Source organism: Biomphalaria glabrata, chromosome 2 (genome assembly GCF_947242115.1).
Source record: "Biomphalaria glabrata chromosome 2, xgBioGlab47.1, whole genome shotgun sequence".
Classification (NCBI taxonomy): Eukaryota; Metazoa; Mollusca; class Gastropoda; family Planorbidae; genus Biomphalaria; species Biomphalaria glabrata.
Genome location: NC_074712.1, coordinates 61,745,840 through 61,769,653, shown reverse-complemented (window position 1 = coordinate 61,769,653; position 23,814 = coordinate 61,745,840). Strand labels below are relative to the sequence as shown.

The window sequence follows — 23,814 nt, the reverse complement described above, 5'->3', positions numbered from 1 at the left end:
TGACTTTCATGATCTATTCTAACGCCCGGCTTTCACACATGGGGACTAAATTTTTTTTATTATTATTAAAGTGTTTTAGTTTTCAACTAAATTGAAGTCTTCAGTAATTATAAATTGGCTTTTTTCTTCCCTTAAAAATATCGGCGATTATGTTTTGTAAACGAAAAGAATATAATTAACAAATAAATAATTATAGTATTTAAAAGTAAAATACTTTGCAAAAAAAATTTTTTTTGTTCATAAAATATAATTAAACTACTAAAATTTAAAACGCAACACACACACACTGTGACACACAAACTAGAAATACACATGTACAAATCTCGCCTGTTTTTTTTTTTTTTTTTTTTAATTTCCTAAATAAATTCCTTTTCATTCTTATTTACAATGAAAATCATTTTCTAAATATACTATACCTAAATTCAATATAACAATGGAACTTAATGGTAAAAGTACTCATGTGATTTAAAGTAGACCTAGGGTTGATACTTGTTAAGAGGCTTCCATCTTTCACACTGTCATCGCTATAGTAAAAATGTAAAAGTCAGGCACGAGAGAGCTTAGCGCTGGAGCGCTGCAGGGGTGCGTCCTGTCACCAGTATTGTATACCATATACACAAATGACATTCAGAGCTCCTCAGCTGACACTCCCATCATAAAATTTGCTGACGACACAGCAATCATTGGCCTTATTGCAGGTGACGAAAATCTGTACCATTCAACAATTAACTTTTTACCAATGGTGCATAGATGACTTTCTAATTTTAAATGTTCAGAAAACTAAAGAAATGATTATTGATTTTAGGAAACATAAAGGCCATCTTTCAGAAATTCAGATAAACAATCAAACCATAGAACAAGTACAAAAATACAAATACCTAGGCACAACCATCAACAACAAACTGAAATGAAGCCCTTAGCTTTCTAAGATAGAAAAGTCGTTGTTGAATTTTGGTGTAAAAAAAGCTTCGTATGTCACTCGAACACAGCTACCATCTCTTGGAGAGCTTTTCCATGAAAGATGCTTTTCCAAAACACTCACGATTCTTAAAGATAACCTGCACCCATTAAATCACTGTTACATAAGATCTGAACAAAGTGGTCGTCTCCTTTCCAACAGAAAGATTTCAAAACTCCTTCATCCCACTTTCGGTCAGAGTACAGCCATATGAAAAAAATGTTCGAGATGAACCATAGTCGTTCTAGGACTGAAGGAGGCTAATATATTACAGACCTAAGTAATTGATTAAGATTTAACTTAAGGTTTAAAGATTGTTTAATTAATATTTTATTCTAGAAAGCTAGTTATCATAACAAAACAAGATTAATATAATTTTAATAACCAGATTTGACGGGCGGTTGATAGCTCTCCGGTGACGGATAGACAAAGCTGGGATATGTATCAAGATCTTCCTCGCCTTTGTTTTTCACATCGACGTCCTTGCCTTTGGTTGCAGCACTGCCGCCTACACTTGCACTTGCGACTTGGGTATTTCCTCCAGAGTAAGATCTTCCTCCTGCATAGGCGTAGCTTCTGTGTCCAGTGAAGACGGGCCGGTAGTTGCTGTAGCGACCAGTGTAGACCACGTGATAGCCTCGATTACCTCCATAGCCACCCTGAAAAAGTGTGTATAACAAACATTTACATTATTACTAGAAAAAATGAAATGTTCCCTTTTCTGAACTTGCGATTTAAAGGGCAGATGATGTAAAGGTCAGATGATGTAAAGGGCACATGATGTAAAGGGAAGATGATGTAAAGGGCAGATGACGTTAAGGGCAGATGATGTTAAGGGCAGATAATGTAAAAGACAGATGATGTAAATGTCAGATGATGTAAATGTCAGATGATGTAAAGGGCTGATGACGTAAAGGGCAGATGATGTAAAGGGCAGATGATGTAAATGGCAGATGATGTAAAGGGCAGACGATGTAAAGGGCAGACGATGTAAAGGTCAGATGATGTAAAGGTCAGATGATGTAAATGTCAGATGATGTAAAGGTCAGATGATGTAAAGGTCAGAAGATGTAAAGGGCATCTATGGCCCATAATTAACTAGCGTGTCATGTGGCCAGCCCAACGACCAAATGCCTTAACTTTTCTTAAACTAATGTAAGATACCCATAAGAGCTGGTTGGACTCAGTGGCGCCCTAAAGATCCTTAAATGAAATATCCACCTGTATTAAAACCCGGGACCTTCCCTCCACCCCCCGCCCCCCGCCACCGCGCATCCATATTATTTGTATTTCTTTCGATATGGGGCGATGGTGGTTGAGCTGTTAAGTGATTGGCTTTCAAATCGAGGGAGTTTAGATCTTGAAGACTGGAATTTCAAACATCAGGATTTTCAGGACGCTCACCCCCCCCCTCCTTTGGAGCTCACCTGATAGACGCTTGGGAAGTAAAGGTCGTTGTGCTGGCCACATGACACCCTCCTTATCGTGGGCCACATCATCTGTCCCAAAGCTTTCAATGTCAAGTCATATCTAGTGGTTGAGTTTAAAGAAATCAGTGTTCAAGTCTCCCGGTCTTATCGAGTATGTGTGTGTGTGTGTGTGTTTTCAAGTTGATGATGAAGAAAGGGAGCATTGATTTTTGGGAAATGATGAAATCACGACTGGGTCTGTCGTAATTGTTGTTAAGAAAAGCAAATGATCTAGAGATATGAAAGAGTTAATGACGTGTTTTTATTGTGAGCTAGGTTTCGTTTAAATATCAGTTTGGTTTACTATTAGATCTACATTTCATTTATATTTAAATCTGCTGAACATTATAAAACGTATATTTGTTCACAAGAGAAGTTTGTTCAAGTAATTTGAAAATAATTCCTTAAAAACATAACATCCTACATCTGTTTAGTTATGCTAGCTTTGTGGAGCTACGCGTCAACCACCAACACCTCTTTAGTTCATTCAATGAGTCACACCAAGTCTCTGGGCCAGTAAGTATTGTGAAGATCATCCGCATAAGTTCAATGAGTCATACCAAGTCTCTGGGCCAGTAAGTATTGTGAAGATCATCCGCGTAAGTTCAATGAGTCACACCAAGTCTCTGGGCCAGTAAGTATTGTGAAGATCATCCGCGTAAGTTCAATGAGTCACACCAAGTCTCTGGGCCAGTAAGTATTGTGAAGATCATCCGCGTAAGTTCAATGAGTCATACCAAGTCTCTGGGCCAGTAAGTATTGTGAAGATCATCCGCGTAAGTTCAATGAGTCATACCAAGTCTCTGGGCCAGTAAGTATTGTGAAGATCATCCGCGTAAGTTCAATGAGTCACACCAAGTCTCTGGGCCAGTAAGTATTGTGAAGATCATCCGCATAAGTTCAATGAGTCATACCAAGTCTCTGGGCCAGTAAGTATTGTGAAGATCATCCACGTAAGTTTGTTTCCTAGTTCTATTTTGAAGCTGTTCCCTACCAGCCACAGCTACCAGCCACAGCTACCAGCTTTGACAAATTAACTTTAGACATCTCTGTTTACGAATACAACGTATGCTGTAATGTAACATATTATTTGGAAAATGTGCAATCATGCGTAACGTAAAACGAAACACTGCATCTTATCTTATAAAAATGCAGACGTTACTTTACAACTGAAAATGATTACGTCTTCTTATCTTTCTTATAAAATACAGACGTTACTTCAAAAATGAAGATGATTACGCCTTCTTATCTTATCTTATCAAATACAGACGTTACTTCAAAAATGAAGATGATTTAGTCCTAAGCGTGTCCCTGGGTCAACCTAGTCATGCATGTTGATCCATTACTTAAACTCTGCCAAGACCTTGCCTCACAATCAAAGACCACACAAAGAAAGTCAAATAAAGAGCTTAAAAATTGGGCAGACTGTAATTTGTCAAAAATAAACAAACGAGTTCGTAGAAATTATGTAATGTAAAAATATGTAAACGCGTGAGGCTCTGCCGTACGAACTTTATTTAAATGGTGTTGCTTTTGCTTTATTACAATCAGTTTAAATAAACTTCCAATTAAATGCATAAAAATGATATTTGATTTCTTTTTTTAAAAAGTCATTTCATATAAAGGAAAAGTATGTTAGTAGATCTACTTACTTTACTTAGATCCTCTTGCTTAGAGTTTTCTAATGGCTAAAACCTACTTACTTAGATCTACTTACCCTACCGCCATATCGGCTAGCACTGACCACAGCAAGAAAGAGAAGAAGGACTAGGGCACGCTTCATTGCGGTATTTGGACGGATGGATCAGATCTGCTGAGGTTATAGACCTAGATCGAAACTCACCATACAGAGGTCATAGCTACCTATTTATACTGACAACAATCAAGGAAATCAACTAGGAAATGTTTCAGTCTTGATTGGCATACAGTACAGATAACGTCAAAGAGAAGGGAGTTAATTATGCACAGTATTTGCACAGACATGACCTAGTTATTTTGAGCCTGGTCGTAATATCCCTAATAGAAATAGTAAAATCATGGGCGTTCACTAAATGTAGATCGTCAGTGTAGTTATAAGGACTTTTGCTGTGTCCTATTTATTCTCCAATCTTGTCTATTTATTTAAAGCTTTCTCTAAGTCTTTCGCTTGCAGATATATATAGTCATTCTTTACTGCCATTACATTGCCCCCATATTTGTCCATATCTTCTATTCTTATTTTTTCTCTTGCTATATGTTCTAGCTCAGCCGTTCTCAACCTTTTAGGCTCGGCGACCCCTTTTTACAATCCCCCACTCTGCCGCGACCCCCCCCCCCCCTTTCCGTATACACACACAGCAATAGAAGAATGGACAAAAGCAATTCATTTTTTCGATGGTCTTAGGCGACCCCTGGCAAATCGTCAATCGACCCCAAAAGGGGTCGCGACCCACAGGTTGAGAACCCCTGTTCTAGCTTAAATAATGTAAATTTGGTCTAAACATTCAAAATGTAAACAAACTAGTACCTGATAAAATTAAAAGGTATTTGTTACTGAATCTATTACAGGGCTAAGTAAGGTAAGCTTACCTTTTTCAGACCTGGCGATCTATACGTCAGATGATGTAAAGGTCATCTGTTTCTGTGGCTCACGGTTAACAAGGGCACCACTCTGAAGGAACATCCGTAACATGTAAAACATTTTAAGAACTAATAATAGCAAACCTGATATCCTTTTATCACTACTTGATATTTAGGCTTGTAACGAACGCTGTTTAGGAGTGTGCGAGTAGGCTGTGTGTATGTGTGAGTAGGTTGTCTGTATGTGTGCGTAGGTTGTGTGTATGTGTGAGTAATCTGTGTGTATGCGTGAGTAGGCTTTGTGTATGTGCTAGTAGGCTTTGTGTATGTGTGAGTAGGTTTTGTGTATGTGTGACTAGGTTTTGTGTATGTGTGAGTAGGCTTTGTGTATGTGTGAGTAGGTTTTGTGTATGTGTGAGTAGGTTTTGTGTATGTGTGAGTAGGTTGTGTGTATGTATGAGTAGGTTTTGTGTATGTGTGAGTAATCTGTGTGTATGTGTGAGTAGGCTTTGTGTATGTGTGAGTAGGCTTTGTGTATGTGTGAGTAGGCTTTGTGTATGTGTGAGTAGGCTGTGTGTATGTGTGAGTAGGTTTTGTGTATGTGTGAGTAGGTTGTGTGTATGTGTGAGTAGGTTGTGTGTATGAGCGAGTAGGTTGTGTGTATGTGTGAGTAAGCTGTGTGTATGTGTGAGTAGGCTGTGTGTATGTGTGAGAAGGCTGTGTGTATGTGTGAGTAGGCTGTGTGTATGTGTGAGTAGGCTGTGTGTATGTGTGAGTAGGCTGTGTGTATGTGTGTGTAGGCTGTTTGTATGTGTGAGTAGGCTGTTTGTTTGTGTGTATAGGCTGTGTATGTGTGTGAGTAGGATGTGTGTATGTGTGTGAGTAGGCTGTGTGTATGTGCGAGAAGGATGTGTGTATGTGTGTCCTAACCATCCGGGTAACCTAAGAAAAAACAACAACCTGACTTACAAATTTGAAATTCGTTTTTTTACATAAAAAGACAGCTAAATGGAAGGAAATTGGGTCAGAATCATTGGTAAATGAACAAGCACATTATACAGGGCGCTAGTTTTATAATAAATATTAAAATACTTATTTAATGACCACAAAAAACAGCGAATGTCCGAATTCATGCAATGTCCGAATTAAATAAACTATAGATCTAGATCTAACGTCCTCATTGGCCTCCTTTTGTCGTAGAACGACTATAGTTCATCTCAGAGCAACTGAGATGAAAGCCTAGGCATTGTTTATGGTCGGAACGATGTCGCCCACACAGTAGTTCCCCCCTCTCTGCGCAGCTGATGTGACCAATGGAACGGAGTATCCAATACAGTTTGGGATCAGTAGCGCCGCAGGATCTGCCAGGCTGTAGCGCGGTGTGCCACAGTCTGCCTAAGGGTCACCAGCTCCTGATTTTTCCTCAGGGTTGTCTCCCGAAGCCTTTGTTTGGGTATAGCCGCAGGGCAGCGGAGGTTTGGATTCAGAGTTTTCCTGCTCCTAGATGGGTAGCCAACCAAGGCTAACGAGCCCCTCCTGCCCGAAGCTTACTGGTTTAGGCGCCAGTTGCTCGCCTTTGCCCCTTCTCCTGTCTGTGGTAACGGTTCCGCCAGGCTCAGTAACTGAACCACACGTGAAGGCCAGGAGTTGGACTGGTTGGCTACTTGAGACGCATGCCATTGGAAGCACTTTGTAGGTAATGATGGGCTTAAGACCATTACCACTTCCGGCGTTAACAACCTTGCGGAACGTCCCCGCTAACGTGATTTTACATAACTGGTGTCATGACTGTTGTAAATCGTTACGTTCCAGGACATTTGTGGTAGGACCAATAACACGCAAATTATTTTTAAAATCCTTTTTTTAAAAAAAAGGGGGGAGGGGGAAGAATTCCGTCCTTAAAACTATATCTACCAATAATGTACAAGTTATTTCCCTTATTCTATATCAAGCAAAATAATTAATTCCCAACAATTAATTTGGTATTTTCGTTTACTGATTCATGTTTTGTTAGGTACAATAAATAATTGTTTAAAGTATCAACTTGACAGGGCCAGAAATTTCTATGCAATCCGGCCATCATATTACGTGCCATTTGAGGGGTATCGAATTATACATACCCTTAAAACTCATTATGTTAAGTTTGATATCGTGACGAAAACTGGGTTTATGTATCATAATGCATTTCTAATAGTAGGAAGCCTGCATGGTTTAAAAAAAGAGCAAAATTTCTCTTTCAGACCTTGAGATCTATGGGGGCAGATGATGCAAAGGTCATCTGTTTCTGTGGCCCATGGTTTACGAGGATGCCATGTGACCAGCATAACGACCAACCGCCTTTACTTTTCCCCAACTAATGTCAGTTATGTCAGGTACCCATTAGAGCTGGGTAAAAAATCCCTGCTTCACCAGGATTCTAACACGGGACCTCGGTTCGGAAGCCAAGCGCTTTACCGCTCAGCCACCGCACCTGCTTGGTTTGCTATATGAATAATTCCTTTCATGATTTTTAAAACTATTTGATACTACTAAATAACACTTGAAATGATATTTTTATTATAACGTGAAAAAATAAATACTTCTATCATATAGGCCTTCATATTCACATACAAGGCTCGTTAAGATCCCCCATCAATGAGCTATTCGAGTATGCTATCATATAGGCCTTCATATTCACATACAAGGCTCGTTAAGATCTACCATCAATGAGCTATTCGACTATGTTCAAATAGATTACTTGCAGAATGTCCTTATCAACAGCCATCACAATGTAATTTTCTGTCTCTTTTCATGGTGCTTTTCAGCATATTTTAAAAAATATTTAATATATATTTAATATTCAGACACCTCGTCCGTTCGTACAAGACAGCATAATTAAAAGATACACCCCTGTCAATAAACTTTACATCTTTAAAATTCTATATTTATCGCATCATCTGCGTGTAGGCTACTCATCGGATTCAGTTTCACTCCTAACTCCTATCCATGTTCTCGGGCATATGGAATTAAATGGACAAATCAAACTCTTCATCCTCAATTCTTTTGTCTGGCCAGCTCACAAAGTCGTCTGCTGCTTTTTCAATAACCTGTGGATCATGTTCGAGTGTCTACATCTTAGAGCTGCTTTTTCAATAATCTGTAGATCCTGTTCGAGTGTCTACATCTTAGAGCTGCTTTTTCAATAATCTGTAGATCCTGTTCGAGTGTCTACATCTTAGAGCTGCTTTTTCAATAACCTGTAGATCCTGTTCGAGTGTCTACATCTTAGAGCTGCTTTTTCAATAACCTGTAGATCCTGTTCGAGTGTCTACATCTTAGAGCTGCTTTTTCAATAATCTGTAGATCCTGTTCGAGTGTCTACATCTTAGAGCTGCTTTTTCAATAACCTGTAGATCCTGTTCGAGTGTCTACATCTTAGAGCTGCTTTTTCAATAACCTGTAGATCCTGTTCGAGTGTCTACATCTTAGAGCTGCTTTTTCAATAACCTGTGGATCATGTTCGAGTGTCTACATCTTAGAGCTGCTTTTTCAATAACCTGTAGATCCTGTTCGAGTGTCTACATCTTAGAGCTGCTTTTTCAATAACCTGTAGATCCTGTTCGAGTGTCTACATCTTAGAGCTGCTTTTTCAATAACCTGTAGATCCTGTTCGAGTGTCTACATCTTAGAGCTGCTTTTTCAATAACCTGTGGATCCTGTTCGAGTGTCTACATCTTAGAGCTGCTTTTTCAATAACCTGTAGATCCTGTTCGAGTGTCTACATCTTAGAGCTGCTTTTTCAACAACCTGTAGATCCTGTTCGAGTGTCTACATCTTAGAGCTGCTTTTTCAATAACCTGTAGATCCTGTTCGAGTGTCTACATCTTAGAGCTGCTTTTTCAATAACCTGTAGATCCTGTTCGAGTGTCTACATCTTAGAGCTGCTTTTTCAATAACCTGTAGATCCTGTTCGAGTGTCTACATCTTAGAGCTGCTTTTTCAATAACCTGTAGATCCTGTTCGTGTGTCTACATCTTAGAGCTGCTTTTTCAATAACCTGTAGATCCTGTTCGAGTGTCTACATATTAGAGCTGCTTTTTCAATAACCTGTAGATCCTGTTCGAGTGTCTACATCTTAGAGCTGCTTTTTCAATAACCTGTAGATCCTGTTCGAGTGTCTACATCTTAGAGTTGGCAACACACAAAATTTTAGGCTGTATGATCTCAAAGCATCACGTTCATTTGTTTAAAGTTAATTTAACTCTTTCTCCCCTAACTGACTATATCAGCGTTTATTTCACCAGAATGTGGGAAATAATTACGGAGAGAAAGAGTTAATATCTTTCTGAACAACAAACAGTGTCAAGATTGCTTCATATTTTAGCAAAGTCTCTTTGTACTTCGGTTTAACTCTTTATCTCCGTAATTATTTTTCCACTTTCTGACAGAATTGTTCTTTTTTTTGTTGTTGAATATCTTGTGTATGCCCCTATGAAGGATGGAGCCTACTAAAATCACTGTATACGGATGTAGGCTATTACATTATTTCGAAAAATGCGTTAAATTAGTAACCCTAATACACTGTAAATCATGACGCTTTGAGTCCTCCTTTATAAAAGAATATTATTAAACTCTTTGCTAGCGAAGGGAGACAACAAAAAAGTCAAGATGTAAATTGATAATCTGTTTATTATTTCCCTTGCTTCAACATTTAGTTACTTTTAAATCGATATATGAGTATTAATTAAAAAAAAACAAAACGATATTGTTCCAAAGGTTAAAAAATATATTAATTTATTCAATGACGTCGCGAGACGCCAGTACGAGGTCAGAAGAAAGGTGAAAAATGTACACAAAATAGTTTCTTCGCTAAAAGCCAGTTTATTCGAAATGATACAATTATTGCATACACAAAGACTCGACAAAACTGTCTGGACAATCGGCTAATAGTTTTGGTCTCTCGGCTGAAAGGATATTTCTCGTGTTATGTAATGTGTCCTTGATCGTCTGAACTAAAAAATAAAAATCTTAAAAGATTTACACGACTTAATGATGTTAATTTTAGTTTTTATTTGTACTGGACATTGACCGAACGTTGTGCTAGGTTCACGGGGCACCCGGGTACGCTGTTCTGCCTCACCGTGGAATCCGGGTGGAAACGGTTACTTGAGGGGGTAGCTAGGCTAAATGAATGGCGAAACATAACTCCCGTGGGGATGCCCAAGGGTAGACGAGAGTCCACCCATTGCACGGGCGGGGTTGCAGAAGAGTCCCCATAAATCTGTCACACATCCATGCGCTGTTCCTCAAGGGACCGTTACATAAATGGCGTGTCCCCCACGGTTAGCTTGGTATAATGAAGGAAAATGGCGGAGGCTCCCGGTGACCTCGGCCTTCTGCCATGTGCAGCCAAGCATGCGTCGGGGGCCAAAGGCATCGGAAATAGCAATGCTTTATATAGGCATTGACTCGGGTCTCTCTCAAACAGAACTGTGTTCCCACAGGTTTTTTTTTTCTTACTGTTTGGCGTCCAAATAGTTTTTTTTTTCAAACTTTGAGCTCGAAGAGTCTTCGGCTCAGCTCATAAGACGATCAAACGGTTCATGGGGCATAGGCCTATTCGTAGGCAAGACGTAGGAAGCCGAAGAAAGGAAAACGAAAGCAAGGTGGTCAATTTAGGCCTCAAAACATGGCGTCGCACCTTCTTAGAGACTTGGAGGAGGAAGGGGAAACTTGTCTGTTTACTAGAAACCGCAGAGAGAAAGGTTTACAACTAGGTTTTGAGGCTTTTAACTGCGCCGCATCTGGAAGTCTTGTATAGCTAATCATCTTTTTTGAAGTGACGTCCTCGAAATAAAGAATCACCCTTTGTGTCAGGATTTTGTGATTTTACCATCACAAAAGAGATACAAGACACCGATAGCAAAGACAAACAGACACAAACACTCTTTTGTTCCCCTGGCAATCAAATCATTAAATAAGAACAATCTGGTATAAACTTTGTCACATGTAAATTATGAGTGAGTCTGGTGTGAATGTACACTTTGGTTTCTTATAGTTATAATGTTTTTTGTTTGGTGTAATGCACAAATTGTAAGACAAATTTCCTTACGGATAATAAAGATTATTATTATTATTATTATTATTATTATTATATAAGGTTGCTTGTGGAAAGACTTAAATGGAAACGCAGCGACGAATATGTTTGTTGATGAGGGAGAAGTTATGATGCTTTTAGATGCTGCATGAATTTTAAAACTACACGTGTAAAGCTGCTAGTATAGTTAGGACACTACTTTCTAAAGGTCCAGGAGAGAGTTATAAAGAATATTTTGAAAGGCTTGTCTGGCCGTGTAGTATGCGCGCTGGAGTGTGGTTCGGTAGTCTCGATGGTCCCGGGTTCATACCCTGCCCGCTGCCATACACTCGTCCTGTGGGAGGTTTGGACTAGGAATTAGATTATCTTCAACTCTAAAGGAACATCCGCACTATGTAGAACTGTCTGTTGACATGTGAGAGTGAACAACGAAGTGGACATACCTGTGGTGAACACTTTGGCAGAAAAGTTTGTACTGCTGGACTTGTGATCTAGCGACCATTAACGGGACTTGCTGTCATTCAAAGTGGTCTATTTGGGTGCCGGCCCGCCGAGATTTTGCCCAAATGCCCACACAACCAGTTCGCCCCTGATATCAATCTTATCTTCTTATCTTATATAATACAGACGTTACTTCAAAAAAGAAGATGATTACGTCCTACGCGTTATGCATCTAGTCATGCATATTAACCAATGACTTAAATTCTGCCAAGTCACTGGTTTTCCTGGCTAGCTCAGGCAACCCATTCCATGCTCTAATAGCACTAGGGAAGAAGGAGTATTTGTACAAATTTGTCCTAACATATGGGACGAGGAATGTGCCTTTATCTTTGTGTCTTTCAGAGTATTTTATTAAATTTTGTTTTTGTATTTGAAGATTATGGTTCAGTGTTTTATGTATAATTGCTACTTTACTTTTGAGTCTTCTGTCCTGAAGGCTTTCTAAATTTAGTGATTTTACTAATGGTGTTACTCTAGTCAAATCTGAATATTCGTTTGTTATGATTCTCACTGCTCTATTTTGTGTTTGTTCCAGTTTCTTAATGTTTTCTTGAGTTGAGGGGTCCCAAACGGAGGATGCATATTCTATTATTGGCCTAACCAAGGTTAATCTTCATGATTCTACAGTAACCAAATGGAAACCTAAGTCCAAAACACCAGGGAGATCTGGTTTACTGCTGACAGAAAACATCAGTTTATACAGCTGTATGTTGCCACAGCGCCTTGAGCCTACATTTTGTTTGTTAACAGCGTTCTACAAATTACATTATTATTATTATTATGTTTAAAGGGAAACTCCTTTAAAACGGTCAGACTTTCACTGGGTTTCGATGTGACGTCACACATGCCTATTAATTTAATCTATTGGCTTACTGTATAACGGAAACACCTTTAGTAAAATCACTAAATTTAGAAAGCCTTCAGGACAGAAGGCTCAAAAGTAAAGTAGCAATTATACATAGAACACTGAACCATAATCTTCAAATACAAAAACAAAATTTAATAAAATACTCTGAAAGACACAAAGATAAAGGCACATTCCTCGTACCATATGCTAGGACAAATTTGTACAAATACTCCTTCTTCCCTAGTGCTATTAGAGCATGGAATGGGTTGCCTGAGCTGGCCAGGAAAACCAGTGACTTGGCAGAATTTAAGTCATTGGTTAATATGCATGACTAAATGCATGACGCGTAGGACGTAATCATCTTCTTTTTTGAAGTAACGTCTGTATTATATAAGATAAGATAAGATAAGACTCCGATGGTTTTGACAATTTTTGATATAATATTGTTTTGATCTACAGATAATGAATACATTATTATTTTGTTTTCATTTGCAATAATAACTTAGTAATTGATATTTTTCTGACGTAATTTTCCTGCGCATCCAAAACGGTCAGACTTTCATCGGGTTTTTTATGTGACGTCACACATGCCTATTAATTTAATCTATTGGCTTACTGTATCACGAAAAATCATTACAGTAACGTTTACATTCTCGTAAAAGAAATAAATCTTCGTCTGTGCAGTTAGATCTAGCTCTTGCAAGCCAAAAAAAATAAATGCGTGTTAAAGTAGATTTACATGCTTGACTAACCACGGCAGTGTGTATCTTCTCGCCTGACCACTCAACACACATCAAACACTCGCTTGGTTGTCTTGTCATGACTGACTACACGTAGTCTAGGCTAGCCTTACACTGACCAGTTTGTTCGAATCAGTCAGACCTACGATCTTTTTACTTCTTGGGACAGGGAGGGGCTTAGATGAAAATGTTACTTTTTTTCTCGAGTTGGTTGTCCTAATGCTTTTAAATCTATCTACCTATCTATAACTGTACCATAGTTCTGGAATAGGCCGTCACTAAGCGTAACAGCTACTGTAAGAATGAAGTGATACGATTGGTCAAATCTAGTTTGCCTTTCAGTATTGTTGAGGGAAGTGACGTATGCCTAACCTAAAAACAAAATATGAAAGAACCCCGTTTTTTTTTTTTTTTTTGAGATGTCAAGAATTTACTGTCTAATTTATTAATTACTAGCCTGACATTACCCGCGGCCTGCGGGTCTAAGTTTGTGTTTACTAATCTAGTGGATTGGATTTAGATGTATGTTAAACTTAGCTAATGATCCTTTCAAGTTTTTTTCTCTTTCGCTACAAAAATAAAATTAGTTTTGCGAAAATGGGTTTACCCGAAGCCGATACATACATATCTATTAAAAACGAAAAGAGCGATAGCTTTGTTAAATGAATGGGATTATAAAGTGAACAATTAAACGAAATAATTTTTAGTACGCGATTCATGAATGAATATAGATCTAGGCCTATCTCAACTCGGCTTCGCAGCTTTCGTAAACGAATGCAGTCTATTAAAAATGCTTTAGAAAACCAAATTTGAATAGTTATTTGATCAAAATAGGAAATGAATGGACTATAATTAGTAGTATAGTATAAAACTATCTGTGCTAAGAGAAGTTTTATCATCTTAGAGTTGAATTAGAGTTTTAGATCTATGGATGGGATTATAAAGTAAACAATTAAACGAATTAATTTTTAGTAAGCGATTCATTACGGTATTGTCTAATGAAAGAATGTTTGTCACGAAATCTGCAGTCACAGATATAACGAACTAATTAATTCAAAAAATGCTTTTGAAACACAAAATTGAAGGTTATCTTATCTTATCTTATATAATACAGACGTTACTTCAAAAAAGAAGATGATTACGTCCTACGCGTCATGCATTTAGTCATGCATATTAACCAATGACTTAAATTCTGCCAAGTCACTAGTTTTCCTGGCTAGCTCAGGCAACCCATTCCATGCTCTAATAGCACTAGGGAAGAAGGAGTATTTGTACAAATTTGTCCTGGCATATGGGACGAGGAATGTGCCTTTATCTTTGTGTCTTTCAGAGTATTTTATTAAATTTTGTTTTTGTATTTGAAGATTATGGTTCAGTGTTTTATGTATTATTGCTACTTTACTTTTGAGCCTTCTGTCCTGAAGGCTTTCTAAATTTAGTGATTTTACTAAAGGTGTTACTCTAGTCAAATGTGAATATTCGTTTGTTATGAATCGCACTGCTCTATTTTGTGTCTGTTCTAGTTTCTTAATGTTTTCTTGAGTTGAGGGGTCCCAAACAGATGATGCATATTCTATTATTGGCCTAACCAAGGTTAAATAACATTTTAGTTTTATGTTCTTATTTGATTTATAGAAATTTCTTTTAATAAATCCTAATGCTTTGTTTGATTTTTTTGTAGTTTCATCAATATGTGGATTCCATGACAGTTTTTCATTTATTATAACACCTAGGTATTTTGCGTTTTTAGTCTGTGTTACTGGTTTGCCATGAATAAGATAAGTGGAATTAATTTGTTTTAGTTTTTTTGTTACTCTTAACAACTGACATTTTTCTGGGTGGAAAGACATGCTCCAATTTGATTCCCATTTCTGTAATTCATCTAATTCTCTTTGTAAAATATCTGTGTCTTGTGTTGTTTTTATTGTTCTATATATTATGCAATCGTCTGCAAATAATCTGACTTTTGTTCCTGAAGTAATGCAATTTGGTAAATCATTTATGTAAATTAAAAATAGTAGTGGACCCAAGACTGTTCCTTGAGGTACACCTGAGTTTACTGTTATCGGTGTTGATTTAGAGCCATTTATTATTACAGTTTGTTCTCTCCCTATCAGAAAGTCTTTAATCCACTGATGCAGTGGACCATTAATGCCGAAATATTTTAATTTTTTAAGCAAACTATGGTGGTGAACTTTGTCAAAAGCCTTAGAAAAATCTAGTAAGATAGCATCTATTTGTTCGCTATTATCTAAACCTTTTGAAAAATCATCAATTAGTCCTATTAGTTGTGTTTCACATGATCTATATTTCCTAAAGCCATGTTGGTATGGTGTGAGGACATTATGTTTGTCTAAGTGGTTTATGATGTTGCTACATATTATGTGTTCTAGGATTTTACATGTGATGCTGGTAAGTGATACTGGTCTGTAGTTTCCTGGGTCAGATTTTTCTCCTTTTTTAAATAGGGGGGTGACATTAGCTTCTTTCCAGTCCTTTGGTACTCTGCCCTGGTTAAGTGAAGCCTGAAAGAGTATTTTGAACACTGGGGCTAGCTCATTACTTAGTTCTTTGAGTAATCTAGCTGGAATACCATCAGGTCCAGAAGCTTTATTTGGTTTGGTGTTGGCTAATAGTTTTTGAATTCCATTTTCTTGTACTACTATTATATAATAAAATCAATGGATCTTCTTTTGTATTTTCATGTGTCAAAGTAAAAAACTATCTTCGCAAAGTGTATTTCTAAAAATTAGATCTAGGTCTAAATCCTTTCGATCTTTTCTCATGTCAACATTGTAGACATGGCCTAGATCCATAAAATACTATAGCTTTAATAGAATTGGACTACTTTTTTTTTTAGGGTCTTAAATTTGTTTTAGGGCTACAATACATACACTAAGGTCTAAGTTGGTACCTAAGAAACATTCCTGCCAAGTTTTATCAAGATTGGTCAAGCAGTTTTAATGTCTATAAGTAACATACATACACCTCACATTCTACTTTATAGTATAGATAAATGTTTCTAAGCATTTCAATAAAAAATGATAAAATGTTTACCAAAGAAATGATAATCGATTTTCGTAGGGACAAGAAGGAAAATGATATTGTTTCTGTAGCTGGAGAGACTATTGAAATTGTGCAAACCTTTAAATACCTTGGTACTATCCTAGACAATAAACTAAATTATACTGCAAATACTGATTATATCAGCAAAAAAGGGCAGCAAAGATTACGACTACTAAGAAAACTGTCCTCGTTTAATGTTAGCGAAAAGGCCTTGGCTATGTTTTATCACGCTCACATCTGCAATATTTTAAGTTTCAATATCACTGCCTGGTATGGCAATCTGAGCATTAAAAATAAAAATAAACTTAATAGAATCCTAAATGCTGCTGGCAAAATCATTGGCAAAAAACAAACCCCATTTGGGCAGTTGTTTGAGACAAACATCTATAAAAAAGCTAACAAGATCCTCGAAATAAAGAATCACCCTTTGTGTCAGGATTTTGTGATTTTACCATCACAAAAGAGATACAAGACACCGATAGCAAAGACAAACAGACACAAACACTCTTTTGTTCCCCTGGCAATCAAATCATTAAATAAGAACAATCTGGTATAAACTTTGTCACATGTAAATTATGAGTGAGTCTGGTGTGAATGTACACTTTGGTTTCTTATAGTTATAATGTTTTTTGTTTGGTGTAATGCACAAATTGTAAGACAAATTTCCTTACGGATAATAAAGATTATTATTATTATTATTAACTAATTAATGTACAAAAATGCTTTGAAACACAAAATTGAAGGTTAATTTTATTATAGGCTATAATGAAATAAAAGGATCTTCTTTTGTATTTTCATGTGTCAAAGTAAAAAACTATCTGCGCAAAGTGTATTTCTTAAAATTAGATCTAGGTCTAAATCCTTTGTATCTTTTCTCATGTCAACATTGTAGACATGGCGTAGATCCATAAAATACTATAGCTTTAATAGAGTCGGACAACTTTATTTTTTTTTAGGGTCTTAAGTTTGTTTTAGGGCTACAATACATACACTAAGGTCTAAGTTGGTACCCAAGAAACATACCTGCCAAGTTTTATCAAGATTGGTCAAGCGGTTTTAATGTCTATAAGTAACATACATACACCTCACATTCTACTTTATAGTATAGATAAATGTTTCTAAGCATTTCAATAAAAAATGGTAAAATGTTTACTATTACAACTTTTTATTTAGAATTTAAATATGTCAATAACTGAAATTTGAAAAATCATCGGAGTTTCCCTTTAAGATGAGCTTGTCTCGGACTGACACCTACATTGTGATAGTGTCAATTAGAAGGGAAATAATAGCTTCATTACTGTGAAAAATCTCAGTAATCGACCTTTGATCTTGTCACCGCATCTAACATTAATTCAAAACAACATTAGGTAACCTAGATGATGTTTGGCCGTTACATAACGAATTAGGTACCAATCGTACTGTCAGGAGGAGTATGAACCTAATTAAACGCAAGTTAGAGGTTAAAGTTCACCAGTGTGTGAGATCTTCGTTAATGAATTCCATTTGAAAATGTCCTCGAAAACCATCAAAAGACGATCGTTCGAATTGTATCTAATGTACTGCTCGTGTGCAAACAATTATCGCATACGTAAGTGATGTTATTTATTTCGACTATCCTACAGGGCAAAGAACCAGGTGAGAGGAAGAAAGGCTATAAAGTATTTTGAGTTTAACAAAGCTGTGATGTAAAAGTATGGGCTGGCTTATGTTTGGCAGATTCACGCAAAACTATAGAAGAATCAGTCATATGGTAGCGAGTTGTCAAATAATTACCAGTGATGCCCCAATAAGCCTCGTACACCGTTACAGTCTAAAGTAAGAGACGCAAAGTGTGTACATTCAATTAAAGCATTGTACTCGATTACGAAATTGAAGGTTGAGTATAGTATTACACGTAGACCCAATGGCGACCTACTTTTTTGACACATCTCGTGTGGGCAAAGCTGTTTATTTTTCTGATCGTTGACTGTGACATGATACGTTGTGAGAGGACAGATGAAATTGGCTAAATCAAGGGACGTCTCAAGATTGCAGCTTCTAGTAAGGAAATGAGAAAAAAATCAAGATCTCTCTTGGTTGCAGTGACTCAGATTACAGTAGCCTCCAAACAAAACTTTTATCACAGATCACAGTTGTGTACAGTGACATGGAAATATATATAGACTGGTCAACTGGAATTGATGCAAGACTATTCGTTATTGAAGAACGCTGATCTGCGACGTCGCAACCTGTGGGCCCTTCACAAGTCTGACGTCACGATCTTAGTCGTGGCAACAAGCGATAGGTCTAAGCGACCCACACGTTGCGACGACGCATGTCAGTGTTCATGCCTTCTGCAACGGTTGGTCTCCATTGGTTTCACCGTGTTACATTTATAAGTTTCTTTACGTGTGTGTATATTTAATTAACCCTTAAAGTGCTGAGCTTTTTTTTCAATGAGTGCATACAAAATGGATTTACAATGCTTGAGTTTAGAGGCTAAATTACCAGACGCGTCTAAAGGGTTAGCTCCATATTCAGGAGAATGTTATATTCATGGGCAATACTTCGGGAGACAACCCCAGAGGGAAAAGCAGGAGCTGGTACCTTGTTTTGCGGCCCCAGAGTACTACAATCTGTAAGAGCCTGCAACGCTACTTATCCCAAAGTCTGTATCGGGTATTTCCCGTTCCTTTGGACACATCGGCTGTGTATAGGGTGGGGGGGGGGACTGGTGTGTGGGAGACAGCGTTCCGAATGTAAACAATGTCCAGACTTTCATCTCGTTTGGTTTATACAAGATGAACCATAGTCGTTCTAAAACTGAAGGAGACTATCATAGCTCATTTAAATATAGTTAGTTTACTTTTTTCTTTGGCACTATTTTGCAGATAATGATGGTCAAGGAAATAGTTAACAAATATGATATTCGATAAAATAAAAAAAATAAACATGCAAGACAATTGCTCGATAAACATATTTTATTTGGTTGCTACTTCTGTTATAATTCTCAAAGTTTCTCCATTGAGTTTAGATTACAAACAAATATGTAAAATGTCATCTGTTTCTGCAGGCGATCATCTGAAATAAAGATATAAGAATATGAAATAATTTGAAATGTTAAGTTACCCTTTTCACACCTTGCTATCTACAGGGCAGATGGTGTTAAGTTCATCTGTTTCTTTGGCCAAGGGTTAACGAGCAGGGTGTCATGTGACCAGCACAACGACCAACCGCCCTTTACTTTCCTCAACTAAAGTTGGGCACTCATTAGAGTTGGATGGACTCAGGGGGCGTCATAAAAAAATCTCGAAATTCAAAATCTCAGTCTTCGATCCCCGGACCCCATTCCCCAGTTGTGAATCCAAGAATTTTATGTCATTATATGGTATGTATCTTTGAAATATAAACAATATAAATAATTTACTTCGAAAATTGGAACTACTAAATGGTTGTGTATTGTTTCATTAATAATATCAGAAAAATAATTCAATAACATTATATCTATAAGAGCTTCTAAAAATTACCAAATAGCATGAACGTTAAATCATGCAACCTTCTTAGCCTGGCGCAGGATATTATAGTTATACGTTAATGGAGATAACTTTGTTATATTCCGCATATTATTTCCCCGCTCATTACTTCCCTTAGTTTATGTTATAGACACTACAAGACAAAAGAATAAAAAGGTTAATAATAAAGTAGCAATAACACATAAAACGCTGAACCATAATTTACAAATAGAAAAACAAAACCTAATAAAATAATCAGAAAGACACAAAGATAGAGTCACATTTCTTATTCCATACGATAACACCGGTTTGTACAAATGCTGTATCTACCATCACGCCATTAGAGCATGCAATGGGTTGCCTGAATCAGCCTGGAAAACGAACAACTTAGCAGAGCATAAGTCACTGATTAACATGCATGACTAGATTAACACATGAAATGCGTAGGACGTAATTATCTTCTCTTGTGAAGTAACCGCTTCTAATCTGTACTTTAAAGTGAAATATCCAATACACAGCTCCTGCATATCTATAATACATTGTACTAGAACTTGTCCAGAGCATTTTAAAATCATGATTATAAATATTTAATGCCCAAATTATGTAATGTCAATACGAAAACAAATGAGATTAATATTAGTAAGATTCTTCTTTTTTTTTTTTTAATTCAATGATGGGTCGACCGTGTCATAATTTAAAAAATTTGACAATCTTTTGAAATAGTAATTAATGTATGTTTTACATTTATTGTTTTTACCTTTTGCATATTTTATTTTCCATAACGACCGTTATTGTAGCCGCTGTTACCCCCGTAACCACTGTTGCCTGGGTAACCATTGTTGCCTCCGTAGCCACTCTTTCCTGCGTAACCATTGTTGTTGCCATTGTTGCCTGCGTAGCCACTGTTGCCTGCGTAACCATTGTTGTTGCCATTGTTTCCTGCGTAGCCACCGTTGCCTGGGTAACCATTGTTGTTGCCATTGTTGCCTGCGTAGCCATTGTTGCGGCGATCATCGTTGTCGGCATAACCATTGCCTCTGGAGGCACCGCCGTAACCCTAAAAAAAAAAATTTGAATACATTTAAGTAATACAGAAAACTAAAGAAAAAAACTAGAAACTAGTTTATGCATAGCACTTTTGACGAAGCTTAGACCAACTCATTCTTCCCCACCCAATTCTCGGATCAAGTTGGAGCTTTCTACAAATTATACATTGTTCTAACAAAACATGAATCGCTAAAAAAATAAATAAACAAATTAGGTATTTAAATAGTGGTAATTAACCCTTAAAGTGCCGAGCTGTTTTAGAATGAGTGCATACAAAGCGGAATTACAATTCTGATGTTTAGAGGCTAATCTACCATAAACATTTTAAGGGTTAATTAATTATTGCATAATATAAAAAGGGAAATAACTATTACAGTATTGAGAGCATTGGAATTGTAAATTTGGCGTTTTTACCCCTTAGTATGCTTAAAGGTATTTTTTTTTTACACTTGTTATCATTTTTATTTGTAATTCCTACTAGTCGCTAACAGTGTTTCTCAAACTGTGTTCCGCGGATCGCTTGTGTTCCGAGGGGCCTAAACGGTTGTTCCACGAACTACTGGAAAAGGTGACTAGTAGGCCACCAGGTGAATTAATCTCTCTAAAAATTTAAGCGAAGTGTTCCGCTAACTACTCAAAATGTGCTAAGTGTTCCGTTAAGGAGAAAGCTTGGGAAACACGGAGCAAACACTTTGGTCTTAGTGTGAGGAAACTGAAAAGTGGGAGGCGAATGAAATATATTCAATAATTTATTTCAAGATTAATTGTGCAAATAGTAGTTTGCCTCTGTTTTAAATGAGTAGGCTCAATCTGGCCAAGTTATTTTCGTCTCCATTTTCAATGAGCGAAAAAATGTGAATATTTCAAAAAAATAATTTGAACATAAAATAGGTATTAATTAAATATATATTTTATAGTACTTGTTTAAAAAAATAACTAGGCTCGTTGTTGTTTAAGATCTTTACCATCACTTAATTCGACCAATAATATAAGAAAGTAGAATATCTTTGAATTGGTACACAAAGTCATCCGAATATTTTGACTTGCAAACAAAAGAAAATTAAATTCAAGCCGCCCTTTTTTCCCTCAACGTCACAGACACACACACACACACACCACACACAAAATATTGACCACTCAAGCCTCAAAGAGAGTGAGACAATCATTGCTGGGATACGCGAACCATCGACCTCTCCTCATGACGTTAAGCCGTTGAGTTTCAAGGTAGGAGGCAAGGAGAAGAAACGCAAAGACGTTCCCGCTTTCAGACCTTGCGTTCTATGGGGCTGATGATGTTAAGGTCATCTGTTTCTGTGGTCCACGGTTAACGAGGGTGTCATGTGACCAGCGCAACGACCATCCGCTTTTACTTTTCCTTAAGTAGACCAGTGTGGACTAAGAGGCGCCCTAAAGATCCCGAAATTGAAAAATAGTAGTCTTCACCAGTAATCGAACCTGGAACTCCCTGTTTTGGAAAAGCGCTGTACAACTCAGCCAACGCTCCTCCTCGCAGATATAAAAAAAACAACAAAATTTGACATATCTGCAGCAGACTCTACCATCCCATGTAATTGGATGGTTTTTTAAAGCGATGATTTGACTCCCATAGCCATCCTCGAGTAAATGGAAGACAAATAGGGTTAATAAGAAGGAGCTATACCGTTCCAGTTTTTATCAGTGATTTGTACTAAGAAATAGCCACAATAAAAAAAAGCAAATACCTATTTATCCTATTCCATTAATACCAACGTATAATTTATTCAACTCTTGACATGTGAACAAAAAAAAATGAAACATGTTCCGGAAGTTTAAAATCGGAACCCTATGAGGATCACAGAGGAAGCTAGCCGCGTCCTGCATACATCATCACAGTCCAAAACAGAATTCTAGACACGGGGACCTCTTCAAAAGACAATCTGTATAGAGTTGTATCCGATAGGACTAAGAAACTGCTAATTTTATCTCAGATTTGAGACTCGTAATATGACCCCTTCAATACTACGAAAGATGAAAAATGCTTCATTAATACAATCAGACATTTTAAAATCGAATGCAATAAGACTCAATTTAACTATATTTAACCATATTGACATTGAGAAAAATGGTACATAACATTTCACGACCACTTTATATAACAAAGACCTTCCTTCAGGGAACAGTACCAGGAAAAGGAAGAAGAGGCAGACACAGAAAGCGATGGGAAGACAACATAAAAGAATGGACGGGCCTGCATGGAAAGAGATTCTATCCAAATTAAAAGATAGAATTGGAGAAAGACGGTTGACAAATCTTGCGTGGTGCCCCAACGGTCCAACAGACTTAGGGATAAGTGAATGAAAAGAGATGATATAACACCTTTAGTTAAACTGTGGATATCTTTTGATTCAAACTTTATTTCTTAGTTATATACATTTCATATGGCTAACTTGAAATTTGAAAAAATAACATGAAAATAATGACGTAGTAATTATTGTTTCAATATCTGTAGAAAACTCCTGGTTTAAAAATTGTGATATAACAAATATTAAAGTAAGATTGTTGTGAATTACTTTGTTAATACAACAAACTCCTGAGTAAGATTTCTTAATGTTTCAGATAGAAATGTATCAAGAAAGTTTGAACAGAATTATATTTACCCCAGCGCTGACAGCCACAACAACCAGACATAGCACAATGGCGACCTTCATGATTGTTTTGAGATGGTGATTGACGGAAATCAAAGTTATGAAGAAAGCTGTTTCACTTCTGGATACTGTCACTGACTGTCGTTGGTCCTTTTATACACGTGTAGCTAGGACAAGCCAATGGTGTCTGATTGACACTGGCGATGTGATAATGTCAACCCCATTGGAGGTAATCGTTTAATTACAAGTATGAATCAGAGTTACAAATCTTTTATCTGGACTGTACATCAAGTAACTTCTAGGGACACAGTTTACAGACGAAGAATTCCCATACCAAAGTAAGCGGAGATCGAGATGCTTAGTACGTACTTTTACTTTGGTCACAGCTTTAAAGTCAACTAATGTTCGTACCTACTGACATCAGTTTAAAAAAAAA

The 23,814-nt window shown here is 37.1% G+C and overlaps 2 protein-coding genes across 2 annotated transcripts; both read right to left on the bottom strand.

Annotated features, from left to right (window-relative positions):
• Window positions 1–1,270: 1,270 nt before the first annotated feature.
• Window positions 1,271–4,271, bottom strand: LOC106058785 (uncharacterized). Its single transcript, XM_013216282.2, has 2 exons — window positions 4,145–4,271; window positions 1,271–1,617 (listed from the first exon to the last, which is right to left on the bottom strand). Exons 1-2 carry the CDS (start codon window positions 4,208–4,210, stop codon window positions 1,336–1,338), a joined length of 348 nt encoding a protein of 115 aa, XP_013071736.2. The 5' UTR covers window positions 4,211–4,271; the 3' UTR covers window positions 1,271–1,335.
• A 14,885-nt stretch (window positions 4,272–19,156) lies between these two features.
• LOC106068578 (nacrein-like protein C1) lies at window positions 19,157–23,524 on the bottom strand. The gene is made up of 3 exons (XM_013228007.2): window positions 23,391–23,524; window positions 20,465–20,764; window positions 19,157–19,276 (listed from the first exon to the last, which is right to left on the bottom strand). The coding sequence occupies exons 1-2, from the start codon at window positions 23,439–23,441 to the stop codon at window positions 20,477–20,479; spliced, it is 339 nt and encodes a 112-aa protein (XP_013083461.2). The 5' UTR covers window positions 23,442–23,524; the 3' UTR covers window positions 19,157–19,276; window positions 20,465–20,476.
• Window positions 23,525–23,814: the final 290 nt, after the last annotated feature.